Here is a 23587-nt window from a genome sequence, read left to right as displayed (position 1 = left end):
ATTGAGCTCCTGTTTTTTCAACACTCGTTTTTCTCTTCGCTATGGTCACACTGCGTCCATGCAGAAGTAAACAAAACAGACGACGCTCACTCTCTTGAATTTTTAATTTATAGAGCTTCAAATCGATAAGCAAGTCAGTTGTAGAGCAACCTCGCTAGTAAGTGGATCGTAGACGAGAGTGAATCAATTTGAAGACAATATATACATATCAGAATGTTGCCGCTACCGAGTATCGATCAGGATCTACGCTGTCCTGGTTTCTGCGATTGTCGTTTTCCCAGCTGTATCGATGTAGCCAACCACAAAGGAAACATTCCCGATCTGGTCACGTGTCGCTGCGGTGAGGACAGTGGCAATGGCCTGGAGTGGCAGTGGCATCACACGGAAGATTCCGATGCTCAAGTCATAGGCAGAGATATCGTATTCCATCCCACCTACAGTCAGGGCACGGCCATTGTACGTGGCGAACAGCCGCTGCAACAGGACAAAGTTCATTTCTGGGAGATGCGTATAATTACAGTGCTGGCCGGTACTGATGTGGTAAGTTCTAGTGCATGGGCAACTGCATCAAAAGGGATTCAAATAGCTAGAGAGATAAGCAACACTTTAAAAGATAACACCGCTGTAACGTACTTGACACAGTCCGCCTGTCTCGCGGCATGAGGAAATCTGTGGTGCATAGTGAGTGATGAGTGAGAACTGATAAGCCAGTTGTATTCCTATTTTAACTCGACCGCCCGGTTTATGAAAAGGTCAATGCAAACGTAATTATTCCACTCGGCTACTATTTATTTGTCTTTCCCTCTCTCTTAATATATTCTAGATGTTTGGCATAGGCACCGATAATGTTAATCTGAAACAATTCAAATTCCATTTCGTCTCGGCGCTGGGCACCAATGCCCAATCCTGGGGCTATTCCTACAACGGAAAAATCCAGCATTGCGGCGAACAGTTGCCCTATGGTCAAAAGTTTTCCCAGGGCTGCTTGGTAGGCATCTATCTGGATCGCACACGTGGCCATTTGGAATTCTTTTTGAACCGCCGCTCCCTCGGAGTGGCCTACACGAACATACCAACAGACCCGCATGTCAAAATCTATCCCATGGTCTGCTCAACTGCTGCCAAGTCTGTCATTCGCTTGATTAACTCCACCTCTCAGGCGGCAACGCTGCAGCTGCGCGCATTCGAATCGCTTGCTAAGCAGCCGCAAAAGCTCGATGAGCTGCGTCAAATGCCTGGCCTGAAAAGAATTATGCAATCATATTGGTTTCTCGCTCCTCCCGTACGCTACTCCAGATGCTCTACAAATCTGGACTTGGATTTGTGCGATGAGGCGGTACTTTCCAGCTCCAAGCTACGTCTGGGCAGAAAACAAAAATATAGAGGTAAGTTTAATAAACGTTGTAAAGTAATCATAATCAAAGAAATATTTTCCATAAAGCACTTAATTCGCTTTGTTTACATCAAATATTTGATAAAACATAAAAACAAATCGCTTATCTCTTGTAAATGAAGCAAAACAAACTGACACTAATCGTATTTTTGCCAAAGTTCTCTAAGTAATCGGGACGATACAAGATATAAGTTATATGTATGTATGTATGTATATGCATGTATCACCGTAGACCTTCAATTATTCCAAGCTATGACCTAAATACTTGCCTTTGCCTAAGTCTGAAGCTTGTTGTCCGCGCCCTTAATCAATTGCCATTCAATTAAACATATACATATATTATATATATTTTTTTTCAGAAACCGATGATGTCAACATCGATGAGGATCTCTACGCGAATGCGCATAAAATTCCGGTGCGGCGCAACGACAGCGGCGATGAGGAATATGTCTCATCCATTCACGAGTTCTGTGATGAATATTTTCACTATTTGTTGTAGTTGCATATCGGCTTTGAACTTATTATTATATATAAATATATATATATACATAATTTTTTTGCATTTCCTAAAGTTACAATGTATTTTTTGCAAATACTACTTTGGATTTTTCTATGTCTTGTAAATTCCAGTATATTTGTTTTTGTTTTTCTATAAAGACAGTCCGATTTATTTAGGACAGACTGTGGATTTATTTTAAAAGTATTTGCTTTAAATATATATGAATATATCATTGTGTTTTTTTGTATGTGCGAAAAACTGTTGAAAGTTTCATTATTGCAATGCTGACGGGCATTGGGATCGGGATTGGGATACGTGGGGGCTGTGACGCTTGGAGTGGGGTGAACTGAATTGGGGTGTGGCTAAAAGAACTTAAAGTAAACTAAATGTTAGTTGAACTCGGCACCGTTCGATGCTCGTTTGAAAATGACGCCCAGTGGCAGCTAGTCCATGTCGTCGTCATCGTCATCCGAAATGGTGTACTTCTTTTGAGCGCGCTTCCGACGCGTCTGCTTCTTGGATGTGGTCGCTGCACCGCTGGCCACCGAGGCAGCCGCTGAGGACTGAGTGGGCGTGGCTGGCGCACTGGCCAGCGATTTATTAAGTTTTAGCTTCATTTTAACGGCCGCCGCAGATGTGGTAGCTATCTCCTCATCATCGGAACCATCATCGCCATCGTCGTCGTCATTGTCCGAATTGTCGGAGCCACCGGCGCCCCCGCCATTGCCATGAGCATCACCAGTGTTCTCGCCAGCGGCCACAGCAGCCGCGTCCGCAGCTGCCGTAACTCTTTGCCGGGCACTGACAAAAATCTTCTGCAACGCTATGGAATCGAGATAGATCAGCGACGCTTCCTCATTGTAGATTTGCGCATTCTGGCAGAGCTGCATAAAGTCCTTCTCCAGCTCATTGAGATCCGCATATTTACAGTCCTCGATACGCTGCAGTATTTTCTTAATGTCCACCGGCCGCTTGATAATATCATAATAGTCGGGCAGCCGTTGACGCGAGGGTAGCTTCATAAATGGCTCAGACAGTGTGCGACCATCCTGTGTGTGCTTGATGACAGCACTCATGATCTTGTGCATTTGCTTCTTGGACCGCTTGTCCAAGTTCTGGCGGCGTCTGCGCTTCAATATGAGTGAATCATCATCGGATTCGTCTTTCCGATTCTTGCGCTTGCGACGCTTGCGCTTGGAGTCGAGATCCTCCTCTTCCTCTTCATCGAATTCAGCGCCATCATCGATGGCCTTCAGCCATTCCTTTTCGGTCAGGCTGTCCGTATAGTCAACTTCCTTGCGCTGTCGTGATCCACGACCTACAAATGCAAGTAAAAGATTAGTTTACTTTTCATTATACATATATAAAGATATCCACTTACCCAATATGGTATCCTCATCATATTGGTAATGGAAACGCTCCACTTCGTCGTCATCCTTGGTCAGCCAGTCAGGCAGCTCAGACTCGTCGATAAGACGTTCTCTGCCCGGATGTATTTCCTCATCCTCTTTCTTGCGTTCAATATCCATTTTCTTGAATATTTCAATTTCCTCTTCACTGCGCGCTATCATCATGTTAATCATCTCATCATCTGGCACCTCGTTCTCCTCCTCCTCCTCGTTGTCGTCCTGGTGCAAAATTGTTTGCAAGAATTGCTGACGCTCACTTCCCGTAGATTTCTGATCGAACATGCCCGCCTGGATGACTTTCTCGTCCATGTTCAGCTTATACCGGGCCGCGGCCAAAATGCGCTCCTCCACCGAATTGACCGTCATGAGACGCAGCACACGCACCTCATTACGCTGGCCGATACGATGGGCACGATCCTGTGCCTGCAGATCCTGATGAGGATTCCAATCGGAATCGAATATAACCACTGTGTCGGCTGTCTGCAAATTCAAGCCGAGGCCACCAGCGCGTGTGGACAGCAAGAAGACAAAGTAATCCGAGCCCTTTGCATTAAATTTACGCAGCAGCTCGCCACGATCCTCGGCCTTGGTGGTACCGTCCAGACGCAAGTAGCCAAACTGTCGCCAACTCAAGTAATCCTCGATAATGGTCATGCACTGGGTCATCTGACAGAAGAGCAACACGCGATGGTTGGTTGCTTTCAGCTTGGGCAAAATGCGATCCAGCAGCTCAAATTTACCCGACACACGATACAGATCGGGTCCTGCAAAGCAATCCAAGTGTATAGCGAAACTGCATATAAGAATATAGAGGGGAATATTTACCTGAAACAACGCCATGTCCTCCGGTATGATCGCAGTACTTCTCCTCGATGTGCTGGAACATGAATGGATGATTGCAAAGCTTACGCAGCTGCACGATGGTGTTCATCAGAGCCTTGGCACCGCCCTTGCCATGCTTGCCCTTCTCGGAGCCATCGGTGAGCAGGACGCCCTTGCTCTGCATGTGCTTGTAGAGCACTCGCTGCAATGCGGACATATCGCACTTGATAATGTACTCGACCTTGTCGGGCAGCTGGTGCTCCACCTCCTTTTTGAGACGACGCAGCAGGAAGGGACGCAACACCTTGTGCAAACGTCGAATAATCAAAATGGTTTCCTCCTCATTCAGCTCGACCTTCTCGCCGGTGGTGGCGAACGGTGCATTGAACCACTGCTCAAAGGTGGAGCACGACTTGAAAATGGAAGGTAGCAAAAAGTTAAGCAGCGCCCACAGCTCGGGCAGCTTATTCTGCAATGGTGTACCCGTAAGGAGCAGCCGATAAGGCGCTATGTAATGCGTATTGAGCACCTGCGTCAATTTGCAATGATGATTCTTCATGCGATGGCCCTCATCGATAATCATGTACTTCCATTGAATCTTGGCCAGCACCGCCTTATCCTTGATCACATACTCGTATGTGGTGAGCAGCACATTGAATTTGGTGGCTCTCATTTGATTCTGGAGCAGACGACGACCCTGTGGACTGCCCTTGTAGCTGACCACGCCTACGGCGGGCGCCCACTTCTCGAACTCCAGCACCCAATTGGGCAGTGTGGAGAGCGGTACAATGATTAGGTATGGACCCATAACCTTTTTGCGATCCATTAAATAGGTGACCAGCGAAATCGTTTGGATGGTCTTGCCCAGACCCATCTCATCGGCCAAAATGCCATTCAAATTGTTATTGTAGAGCGACACCAGCCATTCGAGACCCTTCAATTGATACTCCTTCAGCTGACCGTTGACCATAATGCTGGCCTGCTCGGTGACCTTTTCGTGCACGGTATGCGCAATGCTGTAATACGTTTGCTCCTCAGTGCGATATTCATCGTCCTCCACTTTGACCTGATTGATCAAATCATTGGCGCCCGCCTCACCGGGCTGTGCTGCCTTATCTGTTGCATCCTCAGATCCCTCGGCAGCAGCATTGCGTTCCTGCGGCTGCTCCTCCAGCTTTGGTTTCGGCTTCTTCTCTGGCGACTCGTCGTTGTCATCATCGTCGTCATCGATCCAATCCCAGCCCGGATGCATGTTGAGCCAGCGATGTAAATGCTTCAGCATTGGTGCATCATCCCCTGTTAGCTTCTTGCCGCTGCATTGCTCCACAACATGGACGCGCATATCGGCCGCAATACTGCTCTCATCAATGTTGACATATTCGCCGCTCATCAACAGCTCCTTTTTGTATTGCTGCAGGCGCTTGCCTTCCTCCTCCTTCTTCTTCATCTGGTCGTCCTTGTGCTGCTTCACCATCTGGGTGAGGTTGCTAATGTACTCGTCTGTCTGCGACAGCAGGAATGCCAATCGTTTGTCCTTCTTTTGATCAATCAGCTTGCGGTAGCCCTCCTCATCCTCGGCCATCAGGCGACGCATACGCTCCTTCTCAATGCGCTCCTGTTCTTTCTTCTGTTCACGCTCCGCATTCGCATGGTAGTTCATCACCGACTTGTTCATGCGCGCCAACTGAGCCTGCAAATGGACAATTAAGATTTTATCATCAGAGCCAAGTTGCGCCCATGTCTTCTATTGCACTCACCTTGTTGTTGCGATGATATTCACGCAGATCCTTGCCATGCTGCAGCACAGCCGACAAGAACTCAAGGTGCTTCTGCCTACGTTTGCGTTCTGCCTCGAGCTTTTGTTGCTTCTCTAGCTTCTCGGTGGCACGTGCCTCTCGCAGGCCTTGGCGCTTGGTGCGCTTGTAGAACTTCATGTTGATGGCCGTCTCCAGAGTGGTGTCTCGCCTGGTGCACTGCACAATTTCCATGCGCAACTGGCGCTGGAAATTCAGAACACGCAGGGCCCGCAGCTCAATAGCCGCCTGCAGACGCAGATCCTCGGACATGGTAGCTGGCAGACGTTGCAGCTCCTGCATGCGCAGCGAAATGCGAGCAGCTATGCGATTCTCACGCTCCTGCAGCAACGTTATGGGATCGAGACCCACCGGCTTGGCCACAGTGGTCACACGATTCGGCTTGGGCATTGGCTGTTGCTGTCCGGGCGGTGCACCGGGCCGTGGCGGGCCCGGAGGCGCCACTTGATTGCCGGGCAAGCACGGAGCTGCAGGACGAATGCCCTGCGCCTGCATGGGCGTCGCTGGTATCAGCGGCGGTCCACCAGCAGGGCCCATCGACAGCGGCTTACCACCATTGTGTTGCTGATGCTGCATTTGCTCAGGCGGTGGCTGCAGTGGCAACTGTTGCTGTTGCTGTTGTTGTTGCTGCTGCTGCTGCTGTTGTTGTTGTTGCTGCTGCTGCTGTTGCTGCAATTGCTGTTGCTGCTGTTGTTGTTGTTGTTGCTGCTGCTGTTGCTGCTGTTGTTGTTGCTGCTGCTGTTGTTGCTGTTGTTGTTGTTGTTGCTGCTGTTGGTGCTGCTGCATCTGTTGTTGCTGCTGCGGCGTTGGTGGTGCACCGCCAATTAGTGGAGGCTGCGGCTGCAACGGTTGCCCTTGCATATGCGGCGGCGGCGCTGGCTGCATTTTCTGGCCCGGCACAGGTGGCCCATATGGACTAGCTGGTGGTGTTGAGCATTGAGGCGGTGTGCCCGTCGAGGGCGGCTGCTGCGCCTGCATTGGCTGCGGACCTGCATGTGGCCCACCTGGCGGCGGTCCACCAGGCATACCCGGCGGTCCAATGGGTTGCGGCGGCTGTTGTTGCTGCTGCTGCTGTTGCTGCTGCTGTTGTTGCTGCTGTTGTTGCTGCTGCTGTTGCTGCTGTTGCTGTGCCGCCTGCAGTGCCTGCTGCATCTGCATGGAAATGGGCTTGTTGCGCGCCAGCAGGCGATAAGCCGAAATCTGGGTGCGCAGCAGATTCACCTGATTGATACTAAGATGCTGATGCTTGGAGGTGGCGCGCATGGCCAAAAGTTGCGAATATCGTGGATCTTCCTGCAGGCCCTTCTCCTCCATCGAGTCGATGGCTCGCTGCAGAGCATGCAGATTCTCTTGCCCAGAACGTTCGGGCGGACCACCGGGCGGGCCACTAGGCGGACCCTGACCACCCTGTGGAGGACCCTGAAAAGACAAAAATTTTATATGTGAATGATTGCATCCAAATATGTTAAGAAAATATGTGTATGTGAATGTTAAGAATATTGGTTAATGCTACACTATAGCATACCCTTTAATAATCATATAGAGCATTCAATAGTCAGTCAATCTCTTCAAAGATTCTCCCTATATTTTTAATTTGTAAGCCAAGTAAACAGAAAGCTTTTGGTATCTCAGTTGCTCAGTTGAGCAAATTTCTAGTCACGGCTGAGTGAGAAACTCGCTTGGTGACTACTCAGTGCAAGTTCAGTTCTCGACGCTAGCTGACGAAGCATTCAAGTCTTCGACTCAAAGCCAAACAATGACAGCAAACAAAAGCGAAATCGAGGAGCTGTACAAGTTCATCTATCCGCTTGCTGTAAGAGCAGGTGAAATACTGTTCGAGGGCTATCAGAATGCGGGCAAAAAGTTTACGCTGAAGCGTAACGAGTTCCACAACGTAGTCACCGACTATGACAATGAAATAGAAGAGTTTCTGATGAGCAGCATACTGTCCCGCTATCCGGAGCACAAGTTCATTGGCGAGGAGGATACGCACAAGAACAACAATATAACGAAAGAGCTAACAGACGCGCCCACCTGGATCATAGATCCCATCGATGGGACCTCCAATTTCATTAAACAAATCCCACACGTGTCCGTTTCCATTGGCCTCTCAATTAATAAGCAAATCGTGCTGGCAGTTGTGAATAATCCAGCCCAGGGCAAGCTCTACACAGCGAAGCTGGGACAAGGCGCCTTCTGCAATGGTGAGCCCATTCGAGTGAGCAACTGTGAGCGTCTGAACGATGCTAATGTGGCCTATGAGGTGTGTTTGCTGCACGAGCCAACGATAAGGAACAAGCACATCAAACGCATCTACTACGTGGGCTCACAGGCGAGACGGTGTGTAGAGATCCTTCTATATCACTCATCTTATCTAATCTGTTTGCTCCTCTTCTTATCAGCTTGATTGGCTATTCGGCTGTGGTGGATTCCCTCTGCATGGTCGCCGCCGGCAACTTGGACGCCTTTCACATTGAGGATATGTACCCCTGGGACTGTGCTGCTGGCTATTTGCTGATACGCGAAGCCGGCGGCGTTGTAACCCATCCCTATGGTGGGCCCTTTGACATTATGAAGCCAGATCTGATTTGTGCTGGCACAGAAGCACTGAGATTGCAAATTGAAACTCTTATACGCAAGGCAGATCAAGCCAAGTCTGTGGGAGGTGAAGACGATATTTGAATATAAACTTAATGAATGAGCCAATAAATGCATACATACTCTATCGAACTCAATTACTCTTTTACTTGATACACCTATTTTCTTATACATTTCACACAGTTTAATAACAATAAATTGAACTTGAAATGTCTCACATCACATCGGTTAATAAACTTTCCACTCCCTATCAATTGCGTTCTATTATATCTAAATTAAAGCCTATATGCTTTAAATACCCTACTATATATTATGTTGATTAATTGACGTCTTATCAGCTGACCCCATTTTACATTGTCTGAATCTTAATTACAGATTTAAAAGGAGATGTTGACAGGGTAATCAAGCCATAGATTAAAATTATCTTTTATTCTCGTCTATAATCTTGTACAGAATTCAACAAGAATAAACATGACTCTACACATTATTAAAGTTCAAAGTTTCGAGTCGACTAGAGAGCTTTTGGGCAAAGCTTTTGCAAGCTGCCTGCTCACAACTCAATTAGATATTAAAATTCAGTGGTTAGCATCAGTTGGTCGAGTGCAAAGCGAACAAAATGAGCTCAACGTCTGAGTCAAAATTGCAGGAGTATTACGAGGTGGCGCTGGACTTGGTGAAGCAATGCGGACCCCTGCTAATGGAGGGCTACAGCAAGCCCAAAACTGATTTTACTGTTAAGAAAGACTTCTATGATCTGGTCACTGTGTATGACAAACAGATTGAGGATTTTCTAACCGCGGGCTTGCTGAAAGCCTTTCCCGAGTCGCTAATCATCGGCGAAGAGGAATCGGCAACTAGCAAACGCGACGCCGAGTTAACTGATGCCCCCACCTGGATCATTGATCCCATTGATGGCACCACAAATTTCGTCCATCGCATACCACATTGCTGCATTTCGGTGGGTCTGACCATCAACAAGGAGCTCGTCGTGGGCATCATCTATAATCCGCCGGGCAATGAATTGTTCTCGGCATGGAAAGGGCACGGCGCCTACCTCAATGGCCAGCGCATACACACTTCCAAAGTGACTACTGTAAGTGCTCTCCTATTATCTAACTGCCGAAAAATAAAAATCCACAATCATCGTGATAACACAGAAATGTTGGTGTCCATGACAATTTGAAATCATTTAATCTTTGCTTGCACCTGCAAGTTATAAAGAAGGCTTTGCGGTAAACACGCTGAGACTCAAAGTTCTTTTTCTGTTCTTTAGATAAATCAAGCTGTGGTCGCCCTAGAAATCTCGGTCATACATGCAGCTGCAGTCAGAGATAAGAATATCAAACGACTTTACAAGTTGGGCTCAAATGCCACGGCCGTAAGTAAAGTAGAAAGAGAGCGAGAGAGAGAGAAGGAGAAGGAGAGCATAAAGAACACTCAAACTTTACAATTACAGCACTCGCAGCTTTGGTAGTGGAGCCCTTGCTCTTTGCTATGTGGCAACGGGACAATGCGATGCCTATCACGTTGACGATCTGCAGCCCTGGGATATCGCAGCTGGCGCTGTTATTTTAACAGAGGCAGGCGGCTCTATTTACCATACCAAAGGTGGCAAATTCAATGTTATGAAGCCCGATTTGGCATGCGCCGGCACAGATGAATTGGCCAAGAGTGTGATAAGTCTCATTGCAGAGGCTGATCAAATAACAGAATACACATTCAAGTAAATTAATTGGAAATAAAAACTATTATTCTTGTGAGCATTGTGTAAGGTTCATTCAACGAACAAATTAATGAAGATGCAGTCAAGCATATATTATAATTATTATGAATTTGTTTATATTTTGTAAAAAGGAAATCAAATGTAAAAATTGAAATAAAAATTATTCTCATATAAAAATATAGAAATTGATTATTGACGAAATAAAAATGAGACTATTTAGTGAATATCTTTAAAAAAATAATTTGTAAAATACGCTCAACCTTGGGTGGGCAATGGTTTCAATAGATCGTCTTATATAGCATACAATAATTGTAAATATACTTCCATATATAACATATAGTATTCGTCAATTGAAACTAGTTTCATTCCGCGAATAGTTTGACTACCCTGTACGATATAGAGACATTGTATGTTAAAGATAATGAAATGTCTATTTGTAGTTGTCAAATGCGATAAAACGCAGTCAACAGATTTCAATTGCCAGTTCATCTGTGGAACTCTCCGTCATCATATGCAATAGATTTTTATTGAGCGCATCAAGAAAAACTCAAAGTCAACAAATGCGAGTGAGTGTTAAAGCAAAAGCGATGCGAGCATCATAGTCCGGTTTCAGTCGGGAGCTGATTTCTGTGCAGTAACAACGCATATCGCTAGCCATATAACAGGTCTTTACAAACACTCGTCAGCCACAAATATGTTAACGGAAATTGAGGAATTGTATAACTTCATTTACCCGCTGGCGCAGCGCGCAGGCGATATACTGATCGAGGGCTACAATCGCACGGAGAAGAATGTGGACATTAAAGGCGCATTCTATGATGTGGTCACCGACTATGACAACAAGATCGAGGAGTTTCTGATGGGCGAAATTTTGGCCAAATACCCATACCACAAGTTTATTGGCGAAGAGGACACAGCCAAGAACAATAACGTCTCTAAGGAGCTGACAGATGCGCCCACCTGGATCATCGATCCCATTGACGGCACCTCCAATTTCATTAAACAAATCCCACACGTTTGTGTCTCGATCGGGCTGGCAATCAATAAGCAAATCGTGCTGGGCATTGTGAATAATCCAGCCCAGGGCAAGCTCTACACAGCAAAGCTGGGACAAGGCGCCTTCTGCAATGGAAAGCCCATTCATGTGAGCGAGTGTGAACGCTTGCGGGATGCCAATGTGGCCTATGAGGTGTCCCTGTTGCATGTGCATAATGTGGCTAACAAGCATATCAAACGCATCTACCATGTGGGATTGCATGCCAGACGGTAAGCTAGTCAAGATACTGATATCTTTTAAAGTTGTTGAAATATTCGTCATCTTAAATGCTCAGCCTGTTGGCCTACTCCTGTGTTGTGGATGAGCTCTGCATGGTGGCTGCCGGCAATTTGGATGCGTTTTACATTGAGGACATGTATCCTTGGGATTGTGCCGCTGGCTCACTGCTGGTGCGTGAGGCAGGTGGAGTAGTCACACACCCCTTCGGCGGACCTTTCGACATTATGAAACCAGATTTGATTTGTGCCGGCACCGAAAAATTGCGCAAAGAAATTGAGAACCTGCTACGCAAAGCAGATCAGGAGCGCTCTGTTGGCGGCACTGACCCTTAGAATCTACACAAAATATATTTATAAAACCCGTTCAGTCAATAAAGTTCTGACGAAAAAAAAGCTTCAGTAATTATTTAGTTGTTATCTGTTTGCATTGAAAAGCTTCTTGAAAGCGAAAGCTCTGTAAGCTTTTTGATCAAAACAGTAGATAAAGTAACGGAGCTGATTAGTTTTGCTATAGACAGCAAATCCTACTGTAAGTACCACTTTACGATCGGTCTAGCATGGGCCGACAAATATTTACTTGTTTATATGCATTAGCTTTTTTACAGCTTGTCAACATGGACCAGAATACGAGAGAAACAAAGATTAAGGAATACTATGATGTTGCTGTAGACCTAGTTACCAAATGTGGACCCATATTTATGGAGGGCTACAATAAAAGCAAAAAGGAGATCATGGTGAAAGAAGCTTTTTTCGACTTTGTCACAGTCTACGATCAACAAATTGAGGAAAAGCTAACCGAGAACCTGCTGAAAGCCTTCCCGGAATCCGTTTTTATAGGCGAGGAAACATTGGCGGACAAAAAGAAGCTGCCAGAGCTAACAGATGCGCCCACATGGATCATAGATCCCATCGATGGCACCACCAACTACATACATCGGCTGCCGCATTGCGGCATTTCGGTAGCATTAGCCATTGATAAGGAGCTGGTGATAGGCATTATCTATAATCCCGTAGACAACGAGCTATATTCGACGAGGAAAGGTCATGGCGCCTTTCTAAATGGTGAACCTATTCAAGTGACCGGTGCAACTGAGGTATGGTATATCGTACGAAACGATTGTCTTAAGTATCACTGAAATTTCAGATGTCTAATGCTGTGGTTGGACTTGAAATTACTTTGATCAATGTGCCTCAATTGCGTGATCGGTGTCTAAAACGTGCCTACAAACTCGGCTCTGTGGCTGCTGGGTAAGCTATCATTAGAACTATAATATAATATATATGCAATTTCAACAATATACATATATATAATTATAATATCTATTGTCTTCTTAAACAATAGCACGCGATGCTTGGCCAGCGCCGCATTGTCTCTGGCGTATGTGGCAAAGGGCACATTGGATGTCTATCACGTGGACTATCTAAAGCCATGGGATGTAGCTGCTGGCGTTTTGCTTGTGCGTGAAGCTGGCGGCGTGGTACATAACACGAATGGCAGTGCTTTCAATATAATGAAACCAAATCTTGTGGCTGCCGCCACAGAGTCGCTTGCCCAGGCGGCAATTCAACTGATCGAGCAGGCAGATCATATCAAGGACTACAAATTCACTTAGTTAAGAAAGTCTGTTAATGCACTTACGTTGGGCGGCATGCCGTGCGTTTGATAACCAAGAGGAGACATATTCGGTCCAGTTGGTGGCATTTGCATGCCCATATGAGGCGCTGAAAATAATTGCAACCAGTTATTAAATGTCTCAACAGAACTACAAAAGAGTTTTACGCCTACTCATGCCCTGATGATGCGGTGGCATATGATGTACTGGGGGACCTTGACCGGGTGGGCCGTGCTGCATGGGATGGCCGTATGGTCCACCTGGATGACCCGGAGGCGGAGGCCCTTGCATGTGGGGTGCACCGGGCGGTGGTCCTTGAGGCGGTCCTTGGGGCGGCTGGTGCGGATAGGGACTATGCGGCGAGGGCGCAGGACTCTGAGATGGCGGCGCCATGGGGCTGGGTGCTTGTGGTGGCGGCATCGGACTATTCGCCGGCGAGGGCGAGGCCATTTCGCTGCGTTTTCTGTGTGTTCGTTTTGCACTGGCTTGGCCTTAATATGTTAGCTAAAAAGTTGTGCAAATATAAAAATACGATATATTCGCTTAAATGTTAGCATTTCATTGCTCTACGTTTTGCGCAAAGTCCATTTAAATGTATATAAACTGTATATGTAATCGGTTTTTGGCTTTTGTTGCTCTCACTCTCCCTCACCGCACACACACTTTATTTGCACATGTCTTAAAATTCTTATAAAAAGCATCAGTAGCGCTTATCTAAAGCGTTCCAGACATTCGTCATATTATCAGGCAGAATATTGCACAATATTTAAACCGAAATTTTACCTATTTGCACAATTTGAATGTGTTTTAGGTCTCTCGATTTTCACACTTTTTATTTGACGATAGACGCGACAATGGCGGACGTCTCTGTATAACAAAATACAAACTGTGGCAACCCTATGCACCGGCAAAGATTGGTTGCATTCAGCACGAAAATTCCAATTCCAAATTCATTTAGCAGATCGTAACATATTATTTAAAGTTAGAAAAAAACTATATTATTTAATACCAGTCCAAGATTAAATTATTAAATTAACTATTTTTAATAAACAATATTTTTGTTGCTGAACGTATGCGATGACACGTCATGTTTACGTCACCGGTGAATGGCAAAATTTTTGTCATCTAGTGAAAACAAGAGCAGAATTTCGTTAGAAAAGCGAAATAACATAATTAGTTAGTTATTATTAATACTTAAGCATTTAGAGGCACTTAGTACGCTGCAATCGAGCTTTAATCATGGGTAGGTGATCCCCTGCAACGGTAGCATGGCCTAACTTCTTCGATATACATACATATATTGTATGATTCTCGTTTATCTCGTCTGTCGCTTGTCATTAAAGTCACCACCTATAAATTTTTTTCTTACATATATTCTTGTATTGCAGGTGGGGTGCTTAGCTATTTTCGCGGCCTGCTTGGCTCCCGGGAGATGCGTATTTTAATATTGGGCCTTGATGGCGCCGGAAAAACTACAATATTATACAGGCTACAGGTCGGTGAGGTGGTCACAACGATACCCACAATCGGCTTCAACGTGGAACAGGTCACATACAAAAACCTTAAGTTCCAGGTCTGGGACTTGGGCGGACAGACAAGTATTAGGTGATTATTCAACATATAATATGAGACAATTTAATTCGTTCTAGACGAATTTATGGACACATCTGTTATCTTTTTATTGCAGACCTTATTGGCGTTGTTATTATAGCAATACTGACGCCATTATCTATGTGGTCGATTCGGCAGACCGTGATCGCATAGGCATTTCGAAAGATGAGCTGTTGTACATGCTGCGCGAGGAAGAGCTCGCCGGCGCGATACTTGTTGTGCTTGCCAACAAACAGGATATGGAAGGCTGTATGACCGTGGCTGAAGTGCATCATGCGTTAGGTTTAGAAAATCTTAAGAATCGCACATTTCAAATATTCAAAACGTCGGCCACCAAAGGCGAGGGTCTGGATCAGGCAATGGACTGGCTGTCCAATACGCTCCAAGCTCGCAAATAGTCATGTCCCCTGCCGCTCCCGACGTTCCAAATGAGCCTGCCCCCTTGTAAAATTGTCCAAAGTGTCACCCAGAGATAGTTGGAAGATCTATAACGCTTGCGCAAATATCCAAACACATACACACACACACACATGCATACATATACACAATTTTGTAATAACTTCTAGTAATATAATTATTAAATTATAGGTTTATAATGTATGTGAAACAATCAACTACCATTCGGGCAGTCCAAACCGCTGCACGCGTCCTTGCTGTGTGCTCAGGTCCATGCGCACCTTCTGCCGCATATAGAAAATGGGACAATCACGATTCGAACAGATGACCTCCTCATGCAGTGAGCCCTGACAACGCTGACACTCAGTCCACAGACGGGAAAAGGTCTCCTCCAAGCCCCGCTTGGCTGCCAGTTCCTTCTGATAGAGTTCACTCATCTTGGGCTCACAGTGTGGGCACAATGCCCTATCCTCGTAGCCTTTGGGCATGAGAGATTTGCAGCCGATACACGAAGCCTTCTTGGTCATAAAGCCTGCCAGTCCGCCCACCTTGGAGGTGACCACAGTGCGTGTGCGCGTGTGCTCGCCCTTAAGCAACACCGATTCCGCCTTGTCCCCCAATATGGGCTCGAAGATGCGCAGCAATGGCTTCGATAGCTGCTGCTCCAAATAATAATTGGCATCGATAGGCACGCTATTCTCCAGCACATACAGCGGATCCTCTGCCTTTTGATATGCCGGCGTATTTTTGGCTGCTGCACAAATCACATACGGCACTCGATCGCCCAGTTTAGGAGCTGTGCCCGCATCGCGTTTCTTCATCTTAGCTGCCAGCTCCACATGCGCCTGCTTGGCTGCATAATCCGTTTTGGCCAACTCCTTGGTTATGACCAACTGAGATATATCTATGCGATTGCATAGCAGATCCGCAATCACCTGCTTGGCATAGTCCACAGCGCCGTCGGGATCACGTTCGATGAGCAGCTTCTGCAGGCACGAGTTCATCAGATTGGCCACCAATGGCGAGTTATCCCGACGCACTGTCTCAATGCCCTTGCAATCCATTTTGTCGTATTTGTCCGGCTTGGTGAAGTAGAGACCCGCATAACGTTTCTTGTTGATCAACAGATAGGGATAGTAGACCTTCTCGAATTCCAGCTTGATGGGACGCACAAACTTCGAGCTAACCAAATCGGCAGCCTCCCTGCCCAGCTCCATGCTGCGCTCCAGAGTCTTCACACCAAAGTTGACCATTACGGAATCTGTGTCGCCGTAAATAACAAATGCATCATTCTCATATCCATTGGCGCGTGTATAATGTGACTCTACTTCATTTTTGGTCAGCTCAATCATGGTGCGTCCGTAGGCAGTGACGCTGCCCGAGATTTCCAGGCAGGGTAATTTGCCCACCTGGGCGCCAGTGAAGCCATATACCGAATTCGCAGAGATTTTCAGCGCCAACTGCCGACCATCGAGCACTTGACGCTTGAACAGATCCTGTTCCACTTTTAAATCATTCTTGGCGCGCTTACGAGCCGCCAGCAAAGACTCCAGAATCTCTGGCAACAATCCACGTCTCAATTCCGCTTTCACAAACAAATTATTGGCAGGTGTGCGCTCCACCTGATCATCGGTCAAGCCCAGCTTGTCCTTGGCGCCGGGCAACAGCAGCGTGGTGTAGCACAAATTGTGAGCCATCATTATACTCGGATATAGCGAGGCAAAATCGAGTGTACTAATGGGATCTGCATAGTAGCCCCGCTTCGGCTCTATAACCGTTGCGCCCTCATACTGCTCATCGGAGCCGCTGGACGTATATGATGGCATGATGAAGCCTCGCGTCTTGGCTTTGCGCAACAGCTGGCTGAGCACCTTGATTTGCTGGCCACGCGTTAGCAAAGATTCAAGTGGAACACCTGTGACACGCGCCATCTCCATATAGTTAACAATGGCCATAAGCTTGCCGAGCAGCCGCAGCGGCAAATAGGCATCCTTCAAGCAATACATGGCCAAACGGCGGCGCGTCTGCTCATCCCCATTCTGTAGGTCTGTAATAATACTATGATGCACATCCTCCTTTTGCTCCTGCAGGAAATGATAGCTGACAGCGTTCAGCGTATACGAGCGCAATTTGTAATCTCGGAGCAGCACGAAGAACAAGTCAAAGGGCACTCGGCCCTCGAAGTTGACATATTGATTCTCGCGTCGACCCATTTGTTTGGATTGCAAAACCTGCTCCTTGATGACCGAACGGATGTTCTTGATGCGTCCCAAATACTCGAAGTTCTTCACTTTCAAATGGGCAGCGCGGTTCAGTAGATAGGGCACGTCAAAGTTGTTAATGTTATAGCCGGTTAGAATGTCCGGATCCACTTCTCTTACGAAGGCCGCCCACTTGTCCAGCAACTGCGTCTCCTGGGCGAAGCACAGCACCTGGCTGCCTATGATGGGCGCACACTCCTTTAAGGTGAACACATTCCTAATGAAGGGTTCCGTCTCGCCCTGCCGGATGACCATGTTGGCTATCTGTATGACCGGATCCACTTTCGCTTCTGGAAAGATGCCTTTGCGTCCGGCGCATTCAATATCGAAGCTGAGTATGCGCAAAGGCGCCACTTTGGACCACTCGCCTTCTGGCTCATGCGATATAAACTGGTCGTAGGCAACGTCCACTTCTAGCTGGCAACGAGATTCGGGTGCTGGCTTGGAATTTCGTCCGCGTAGCCGCCAAACACCTGGAGGCAGCTCTATCCAATTACAGCCGACAACCTGTGTATCCACCATAAAGCGTATATCGAAATCGATGTTATTCTCGAAGGCACGACAGTCCTGGAAATCGAAGGAGCTCATGATAATTGTCGTTTTGAGCAGCCTTGAGGCGGCAGCAACAAATCGAGGCAGCGTAACGGTAATCTTAATGTAAGTCTGTTTGGCATCGCCCTGATAGCCATGTATATTTTGTCGCTGCACTAGCTCCACGGCCAGTACGGCCTCCTGTACATTGTCCTTGTTGCTGCGCATGTCGGCGATCACCTTCTTACCCAGCGCTTCGTGCAGCTCCGCGCAGTGTCGCTCCTCGAAGTTGCTCGGCGCGACTATATAAAAGTATGGACAGAAGCCATGCACGTGACAGCACACAGAGTTGCCCTCCATAGTGACGCCGAACATACGGACCACCGGCACTGGGCCTAGCTGAGCGCCCGGCATGCCTGGCAGCGGTTGTCCCAAATAGTTCTCCACGTCCAGCTGCTGAAAGATTAGCCTGTCTTCGGCGGGATTCAGCTGAGGAGGAGGCGCACGAGACCAGCGTTCGCTTGTTTGCTGGTTCTCAGGGCCCTCACCCAGTAGCTGTGTTTGATCTAGATCGTCCATTGCCTCAAATGCAGCCAGTTCCGATTCAAATCCGCCGCCCATGTCGTCGTCATCATCATAAGTCCTAAATATTTTATCGCACCTTAGTTTAAGTTTTTAAATGTTTATATTAAGTTTACCTGGGCTTTTTAGAATGTCCATTGGCCATACCATTTCCATTAAATTTGCGCTTGGCATCCATGCTGCCAGTCTTGTATAATATATAAACAATAATCTACAGAATTCGCAATTTGTTGTAAAAGAAAAGAAACGCGGAAACTGCGCGGGATAATCAGGAGATATAACAACTGTTTAATTTACAACAGATTAGCAGCTCTCTTGCTTGTGGTATTTTGAAAGCTTTGTGCATTTCATATTTCAATGTTTATGTAAAATTAATGAGCATTGAATATTGCTCAGTTTATAATTAAAAGTTAATATTAAATTATGGTCAACCTTACAAAATAAGCGAAATAAAAATATTTATATTTTGTTATGCATGCTGTGGTATTTATAATACATCTGATGCAAGTTTCATATGCGCGCAGGATTTTCGTCGTATATATTAACGGTCACACTGATCAGCAGCATATATTTTCGTATGTAAAACGCATTAAAAACTTATAATAGTGTAAATATTTCAGAGTTCAAATGTGTGTCTATGTTTGTTCCTTAGTTGCATAAATGAACAGCGGCTGGCAATAATACGCAGCAAAATGCTCGACCTGTGAAAATCAACTGAATACCTTCATTCACCTGGCGGGGGTGTATATGTGTGTGTGTGTTTGTGGGGGATGTTAAGTGAATCACAATCACAATCACACAATTAAAAAACGCTGCAAAAATGTATCAAAGCGCCTGCAATGCAGCCACAACTGGCTCCTGTGTGCCCGGTGCTGGCAACCAAATGGATACCGATCGTCAGGCGGCATTGATAGCCCAACAGCCACCCACAGCGCCTGTGGAGCCTGACTACAGTGGCTTCGATATCGTTAAGGCCACACAGTATGGTGCGATAGCACGTGTCCGGGAACTGGTCGAATCTGGCTGGGATGTCAATCAGCCTGACAGTGAAACAGTCACGCTACTCCATTGGGCAGCCATTAATAACCGCAGAGATATTATACGATATTTTCTGGAAAAGGGCGCCACTGTGGATGCCGTTGGCGGTGAACTCAACGCTACGCCGCTGCATTGGGCCACACGGCAAGGTCACCTGGGCGCTGTAGTGCTGCTGATGGCGGCAGGCGCAGATCCGCGCATACGCGATGCAGAGGGCTGCTCCTGCATACACATTGCCGCACAGTTTGCACACACCGCCTTGGTGGCCTACTTCATAGCCAAGGGAGTGGATCCCGACTTGCAGGATCGGGGCGGCATGACGGCGCTCATGTGGGCTGCCTGGAAGGTGAGTGAAGATATCGATTAAATCAAATTAAAAGTAAAATAGAATTTTTCACAGCTATCGATAAAACATTAAAGGAATTCTTCACCCATTTTTATTATCCTTGAGCAATATTAATCCTATTCATTAATTATTTTTAATCCATGTATATATTAAATAATTAAATAATATATAGTATACTTTTGTAAAAATGTTTTTTATTTTTTGTGTAAAGCGAAAAATATGCCAATTTAATTTAATTATTATTGAATATTTATATATTACTTTTTTTATGTATTTGAGTATATACATATTAATTTTTGATAATTTTGAAAATGTGAATTTACAGCAAAACAGCTGTTGAAAACAGATGCTTCCTTGTTTTTCCATACCTTATCAATGCGCACTGATTACTCTTGCTGAACTGAACGTATTTATAAACATGCTTGTTATCTTGTAACAGGTATGTGCTCTGGATCCTGTGCGGCTGCTGCTCACGCTGGGCGCCAATCCCGCCATGGTTGACTACACACATGGCAATACGGCACTGCATTGGGCAATATTGGCGCGCAATTCCACCGCCATTTCCACGTTGGTGTTGAAGTCGAAAGCTTCGCTGGATGTGCCTAATTTGCGTGCCGAGACGCCGCTTTCGATGCTGGAAGCACAGGCCGGTGCCATCTGGATTGGCGCCAAGGTAATGGATCGGGTCAGAGAGGCAGCATTGACTTCCCAACAGCGACGATCTCTCGTCTCAAAGCTACGCCATGACAAACGCTTGCGCTGGTGGACAATGGTCGCCTGTCCATTTACTGCCTTCTATCTGGCTGGCATCGTCTTCACCATCAACACGCTGTACATTATCAAGTTTTTCCTGCTGGGCTGCCTGTATGCCATATTCCATACCATTGGCAAAACGCTGTTCGATGAGCATCTGATGGCGCTGCTGCCGCTGTCCGTTTATCTGGCGACCAAGGCCTGGTTCTATGTCACCTGGCTGATGTATATCGATGATGCTGTGTCGCTGGCAACTACTGTGTGCTTCCTTATCAGCTCGCTGGCGCTCTGGGTGTGCTTTCTAAAATCCTGGAAGGGTGATCCCGGCATTATACGACCCACCAGGGAGCAGCGATTTAAGGTATACTAAATCAAATGTTTTGATGATCATATACAGGTATACATATATATATTTCTTATACAGACGATAATTGAGCTTTCGGAACGCGGTGGAATTGGCTTCGAGCCCGCCTCCTTCTGCTCGGGCTGCCTGGTACGGCGTCCCATACGCTCGAAGCACTGCTCCGTGTGCGATCGCTGTGTGGCACGCTTCGATCATCATTGTCCCTGGGTGGGCAACTGCATTGGTCTCAAAAATCACAGCTACTTCATGGGCTTTCTCTGGATGCTATTGATTATGTGCGGCTGGATGCTCTACGGCGGCTCCAAGTTCTACGTGAACGAGTGTAATGTGCACTTTGACGGTAGCTATATTTAAACTATTGCCACTTTAATTATGATAAATTACTAACACATTCTCAATTTCTAGATTTTCTTGCCGCCATGCGAGCCATTGGCAATTGCAATGCTTGGGTGGGCTGGGTCATGGGCAATGCCTTGTTGCACATGTCCTGGGTCATCTTGCTCACCGTTTGCCAGACGTATCAAGTGGTCTGCCTAGGCATGACCACCAATGAGCGCATGAATCGTGGTCGCTATCGTCACTTCCAGGCAAAGGGCGGACAGAGCCCGTTTACGCGTGGACCGCTGCTCAATTTAATTGACTTCCTGGAATGCAGCTGCTTTGGCTTGGTGCAGCCGCGACGCATCGATTGGATGAACTACTATGACTATGATGCCCAGGTGCATCAGACAATTGAAAAGGAGCCGCTGCTGCGTGCCGAAGGTGCCGATGCCGATGGACTGATCGGGGATCATCAGTATGTGTAGGACAAATCCTATCGGGATGCGAAGACGCTTCAAATGCCCATTGCGCATGTCTAACAACGATTCGTGTGCTAATAACAAAAAGACAATGCTTTAGATTTATATACATATATATTTATATATATGCCCACCCGATTAGCTTCGTATTATTATGTTTTTAGTGATTTGTAATTGGAACGCGCTGCTGCAAACACAACGATTTAATAACAACAATATATAAGGACAAAAGACAGAAGCGTCGTCGCTGACCGATATCGGATCCAGTAAATGGGGCTTCAATGCCCCCAAACACAAAAACAAACAACTACGTACATTTATTGTGCATGTATTTTACCTGTAATTACTAAACTTTGTACATTTTTTCAGCACATTTCTTAATTTAAATCACACACAAACTCTTTTTTGACTTCACTCTCAAGTATTTGTTATACCAAAAAAAAAAAAAAAAACAAAAACAAAAAAAAAGAAAGAAAAAATGGAAAAAGAAAAACCGAACAAAATATGTAACTAATGCAACAAAATCAAAACAAAAGAGATCATGGAAATTATTTAAAAATGAGTGCAATACTTTAAACTTTCAATTTACACACAATTCAAATTTCTAAACGAAAAGAGAAAAAAAAAAAAATAAGCGCACAGTTGAAAAGAAAAACAAAATACGAAACTTTAAATAAAAAATGTATTACAATTTCTAAATGATGTGTATTCAAAAAGCAAGATTAAAGTAAAACGAAATTCTAGCAGTTGCCTTTGTGTTAGCTTGGTTCGCCAATGTTTAAGCAACTAAAAAACCAAAAAGAACAAACACCAAACAAATACTTTAATTATATATATATACATATATGGCAAAAACAAAGCGATTTGCATACTTAATGGAAACTCGATTCTAAACGCGACCCAATTCAATATGCACTAGTCTAGTCAGCAATCATTTAAGTAAAATGTTATAGTGCAACAACAACAACAGACATATAAACAATATTGCATATTACAATATACTAAATATACATATTTATATATATATAGAGAAAGATATATACATATTATATACATATAGTTATGAAATTATGTACACCTACGATCCAAGTATCAAATGAAGGAATTTCTTTAAGTCCAGCAACCTGACAACAAATGCGTAGCTAAAAAATATACATATATCTCTATATATATACATATATATGAAGATTGCAACACGTTACTTAAATGCATTTAAATTTAATTAACAAATTGAATATATATATACACTATATATATATATGTATGTATGTATGTATGTGAATCACCTAAAGAACAATTTCAACTAAATAATAATAAATATGTAATATGTATGTAATAATTCAAACAAAAAACACAATTTTCGATGTATTTTGTATTTAAGATTATACAGAAACTCTCACTCTGCAGTTTGCTACAAAAAGTTATTTGTTAGACGATCTTTTTTTATAAATTCTTTTGCTTGCATTGTTAGACGAAAGAAAAATGTGTAAAGAAACGCTTTTAAACAAGACTACAAAGAATTATGTAATAAACCATTTCGAGCAAGGCGACAAACCCTAAACAAATAAACTTAATCGAAAAACAAAAAAAAAAAAAAATGGAATATATATATATATATATAAATGAAAACATCAATTTGCCTATGTCTTTAGTTTAGCCACTAAGTTCAAGACAAGATATGTGTATTAAATAGTATGTAGAATGAAATGAAATACAGTGCGAGGTGTAATGTGTAACAATGTGCGTTAAAATTTAAATA

General features: G+C 45.2%; 9 protein-coding genes and 1 long non-coding RNA gene across 10 annotated transcripts; 7 read left to right on the top strand and 3 right to left on the bottom strand.

Annotated features, from left to right (window-relative positions):
• The first annotated feature begins 66 nt into the window (after window positions 1-66).
• LOC115563735 (SPRY domain-containing SOCS box protein 3) lies at window positions 67-2688 on the top strand. The gene is made up of 3 exons (XM_030387187.2): window positions 67-540; window positions 824-1385; window positions 1753-2688. Exons 1-3 carry the CDS (start codon window positions 214-216, stop codon window positions 1890-1892), a joined length of 1029 nt encoding a protein of 342 aa, XP_030243047.1. The 5' UTR covers window positions 67-213; the 3' UTR covers window positions 1893-2688.
• On the bottom strand, window positions 2028-14135 carry brm (ATP-dependent helicase brm). Its single transcript, XM_089259343.1, has 7 exons — window positions 13930-14135; window positions 13320-13650; window positions 13173-13255; window positions 5881-7356; window positions 4127-5813; window positions 3274-4065; window positions 2028-3210 (listed from the first exon to the last, which is right to left on the bottom strand). The coding sequence occupies exons 2-7, from the start codon at window positions 13594-13596 to the stop codon at window positions 2336-2338; spliced, it is 5190 nt and encodes a 1729-aa protein (XP_089115469.1). The 5' UTR covers window positions 13597-13650; window positions 13930-14135; the 3' UTR covers window positions 2028-2335.
• On the top strand, window positions 7566-8655 carry LOC115563738 (inositol monophosphatase 1). Its single transcript, XM_089260034.1, has 2 exons — window positions 7566-8277; window positions 8340-8655. The coding sequence occupies exons 1-2, from the start codon at window positions 7694-7696 to the stop codon at window positions 8617-8619; spliced, it is 864 nt and encodes a 287-aa protein (XP_089116160.1). The 5' UTR covers window positions 7566-7693; the 3' UTR covers window positions 8620-8655.
• On the top strand, window positions 9089-10295 carry LOC149091430 (uncharacterized). The gene is made up of 3 exons (XM_089259357.1): window positions 9089-9628; window positions 9809-9912; window positions 9992-10295. The coding sequence occupies exons 1-3, from the start codon at window positions 9152-9154 to the stop codon at window positions 10260-10262; spliced, it is 852 nt and encodes a 283-aa protein (XP_089115483.1). The 5' UTR covers window positions 9089-9151; the 3' UTR covers window positions 10263-10295.
• On the top strand, window positions 10608-11936 carry LOC115563737 (inositol monophosphatase 1). The gene is made up of 2 exons (XM_089259356.1): window positions 10608-11524; window positions 11590-11936. Exons 1-2 carry the CDS (start codon window positions 10953-10955, stop codon window positions 11864-11866), a joined length of 849 nt encoding a protein of 282 aa, XP_089115482.1. The 5' UTR covers window positions 10608-10952; the 3' UTR covers window positions 11867-11936.
• LOC149091429 (uncharacterized) lies at window positions 11546-12261 on the bottom strand. The gene is made up of 2 exons (XR_016196681.1): window positions 12137-12261; window positions 11546-12072 (listed from the first exon to the last, which is right to left on the bottom strand). It is a non-coding gene; the product is annotated as an uncharacterized LOC149091429 (long non-coding RNA).
• Window positions 12139-13304, top strand: LOC115563736 (uncharacterized). The gene is made up of 3 exons (XM_030387190.2): window positions 12139-12627; window positions 12678-12781; window positions 12876-13304. The coding sequence occupies exons 1-3, from the start codon at window positions 12148-12150 to the stop codon at window positions 13144-13146; spliced, it is 855 nt and encodes a 284-aa protein (XP_030243050.2). The 5' UTR covers window positions 12139-12147; the 3' UTR covers window positions 13147-13304.
• A 56-nt stretch (window positions 14136-14191) lies between the features above and the next one.
• Arl1 (ADP ribosylation factor-like 1) lies at window positions 14192-15357 on the top strand. Its single transcript, XM_030390869.2, has 3 exons — window positions 14192-14389; window positions 14535-14751; window positions 14834-15357. The coding sequence occupies exons 1-3, from the start codon at window positions 14386-14388 to the stop codon at window positions 15153-15155; spliced, it is 543 nt and encodes a 180-aa protein (XP_030246729.2). The 5' UTR covers window positions 14192-14385; the 3' UTR covers window positions 15156-15357.
• Window positions 15306-18819, bottom strand: PolD1 (DNA polymerase delta 1, catalytic subunit). Its single transcript, XM_030387166.2, has 2 exons — window positions 18644-18819; window positions 15306-18588 (listed from the first exon to the last, which is right to left on the bottom strand). Exons 1-2 carry the CDS (start codon window positions 18703-18705, stop codon window positions 15372-15374), a joined length of 3279 nt encoding a protein of 1092 aa, XP_030243026.2. The 5' UTR covers window positions 18706-18819; the 3' UTR covers window positions 15306-15371.
• A 232-nt stretch (window positions 18820-19051) lies between these two features.
• Hip14 (palmitoyltransferase Hip14) lies at window positions 19052-23426 on the top strand. Its single transcript, XM_030387172.2, has 4 exons — window positions 19052-19911; window positions 20351-21025; window positions 21089-21368; window positions 21434-23426. Exons 1-4 carry the CDS (start codon window positions 19348-19350, stop codon window positions 21832-21834), a joined length of 1920 nt encoding a protein of 639 aa, XP_030243032.2. The 5' UTR covers window positions 19052-19347; the 3' UTR covers window positions 21835-23426.
• The last annotated feature ends 161 nt before the right edge of the window (window positions 23427-23587 follow it).

This window comes from Drosophila navojoa, chromosome 4 (assembly GCF_054131105.1).
Source record: "Drosophila navojoa isolate 15081-1374.11 chromosome 4, UAZ_NAV_1.0, whole genome shotgun sequence".
In the NCBI taxonomy this organism is placed as follows: Eukaryota; Metazoa; Arthropoda; class Insecta; order Diptera; family Drosophilidae; genus Drosophila; species Drosophila navojoa.
This window is presented reverse-complemented; position numbering and strand designations above follow the sequence as displayed.

Coding starts and splice junctions, on each gene's coding strand:
- LOC115563736 (XM_030387190.2), top strand. CDS start 12,148: ATGGACCAGAATACGAGAGAAACAAAGATTAAGGAATACTATGATGTT. Junction 12,628..12,677: donor AAGTGACCGGTGCAACTGAG/GTATGGTATATC, acceptor CTGAAATTTCAG/ATGTCTAATGCTGTGGTTGG. Junction 12,782..12,875: donor CTCGGCTCTGTGGCTGCTGG/GTAAGCTATCAT, acceptor CTTAAACAATAG/CACGCGATGCTTGGCCAGCG.
- LOC115563738 (XM_089260034.1), top strand. CDS start 7,694: ATGACAGCAAACAAAAGCGAAATCGAGGAGCTGTACAAGTTCATCTAT. Junction 8,278..8,339: donor GTGGGCTCACAGGCGAGACG/GTGTGTAGAGAT, acceptor TCTTCTTATCAG/CTTGATTGGCTATTCGGCTG.
- brm (XM_089259343.1), bottom strand. CDS start 13,596: ATGGCCTCGCCCTCGCCGGCGAATAGTCCGATGCCGCCACCACAAGCA. Junction 13,256..13,319: donor ACCGCATCATCAGGGCATGA/GTAGGCGTAAAA, acceptor AATTATTTTCAG/CGCCTCATATGGGCATGCAA. Junction 4,066..4,126: donor AGGACATGGCGTTGTTTCAG/GTAAATATTCCC, acceptor ATTGCTTTGCAG/GACCCGATCTGTATCGTGTG.
- LOC115563735 (XM_030387187.2), top strand. CDS start 214: ATGTTGCCGCTACCGAGTATCGATCAGGATCTACGCTGTCCTGGTTTC. Junction 541..823: donor TGCTGGCCGGTACTGATGTG/GTAAGTTCTAGT, acceptor AATATATTCTAG/ATGTTTGGCATAGGCACCGA. Junction 1,386..1,752: donor CAGAAAACAAAAATATAGAG/GTAAGTTTAATA, acceptor ATTTTTTTTCAG/AAACCGATGATGTCAACATC.
- LOC115563737 (XM_089259356.1), top strand. CDS start 10,953: ATGTTAACGGAAATTGAGGAATTGTATAACTTCATTTACCCGCTGGCG. Junction 11,525..11,589: donor GTGGGATTGCATGCCAGACG/GTAAGCTAGTCA, acceptor TTAAATGCTCAG/CCTGTTGGCCTACTCCTGTG.
- PolD1 (XM_030387166.2), bottom strand. CDS start 18,705: ATGGATGCCAAGCGCAAATTTAATGGAAATGGTATGGCCAATGGACAT. Junction 18,589..18,643: donor GGACATTCTAAAAAGCCCAG/GTAAACTTAATA, acceptor TAAAATATTTAG/GACTTATGATGATGACGACG.
- Hip14 (XM_030387172.2), top strand. CDS start 19,348: ATGTATCAAAGCGCCTGCAATGCAGCCACAACTGGCTCCTGTGTGCCC. Junction 21,026..21,088: donor CCAGGGAGCAGCGATTTAAG/GTATACTAAATC, acceptor TTTCTTATACAG/ACGATAATTGAGCTTTCGGA. Junction 21,369..21,433: donor GTGTAATGTGCACTTTGACG/GTAGCTATATTT, acceptor CTCAATTTCTAG/ATTTTCTTGCCGCCATGCGA.
- LOC149091430 (XM_089259357.1), top strand. CDS start 9,152: ATGAGCTCAACGTCTGAGTCAAAATTGCAGGAGTATTACGAGGTGGCG. Junction 9,629..9,808: donor ACACTTCCAAAGTGACTACT/GTAAGTGCTCTC, acceptor TCTGTTCTTTAG/ATAAATCAAGCTGTGGTCGC. Junction 9,913..9,991: donor TTGGGCTCAAATGCCACGGC/CGTAAGTAAAGT, acceptor TTACAATTACAG/CACTCGCAGCTTTGGTAGTG.
- Arl1 (XM_030390869.2), top strand. Junction 14,752..14,833: donor GGCGGACAGACAAGTATTAG/GTGATTATTCAA, acceptor TTTTTATTGCAG/ACCTTATTGGCGTTGTTATT.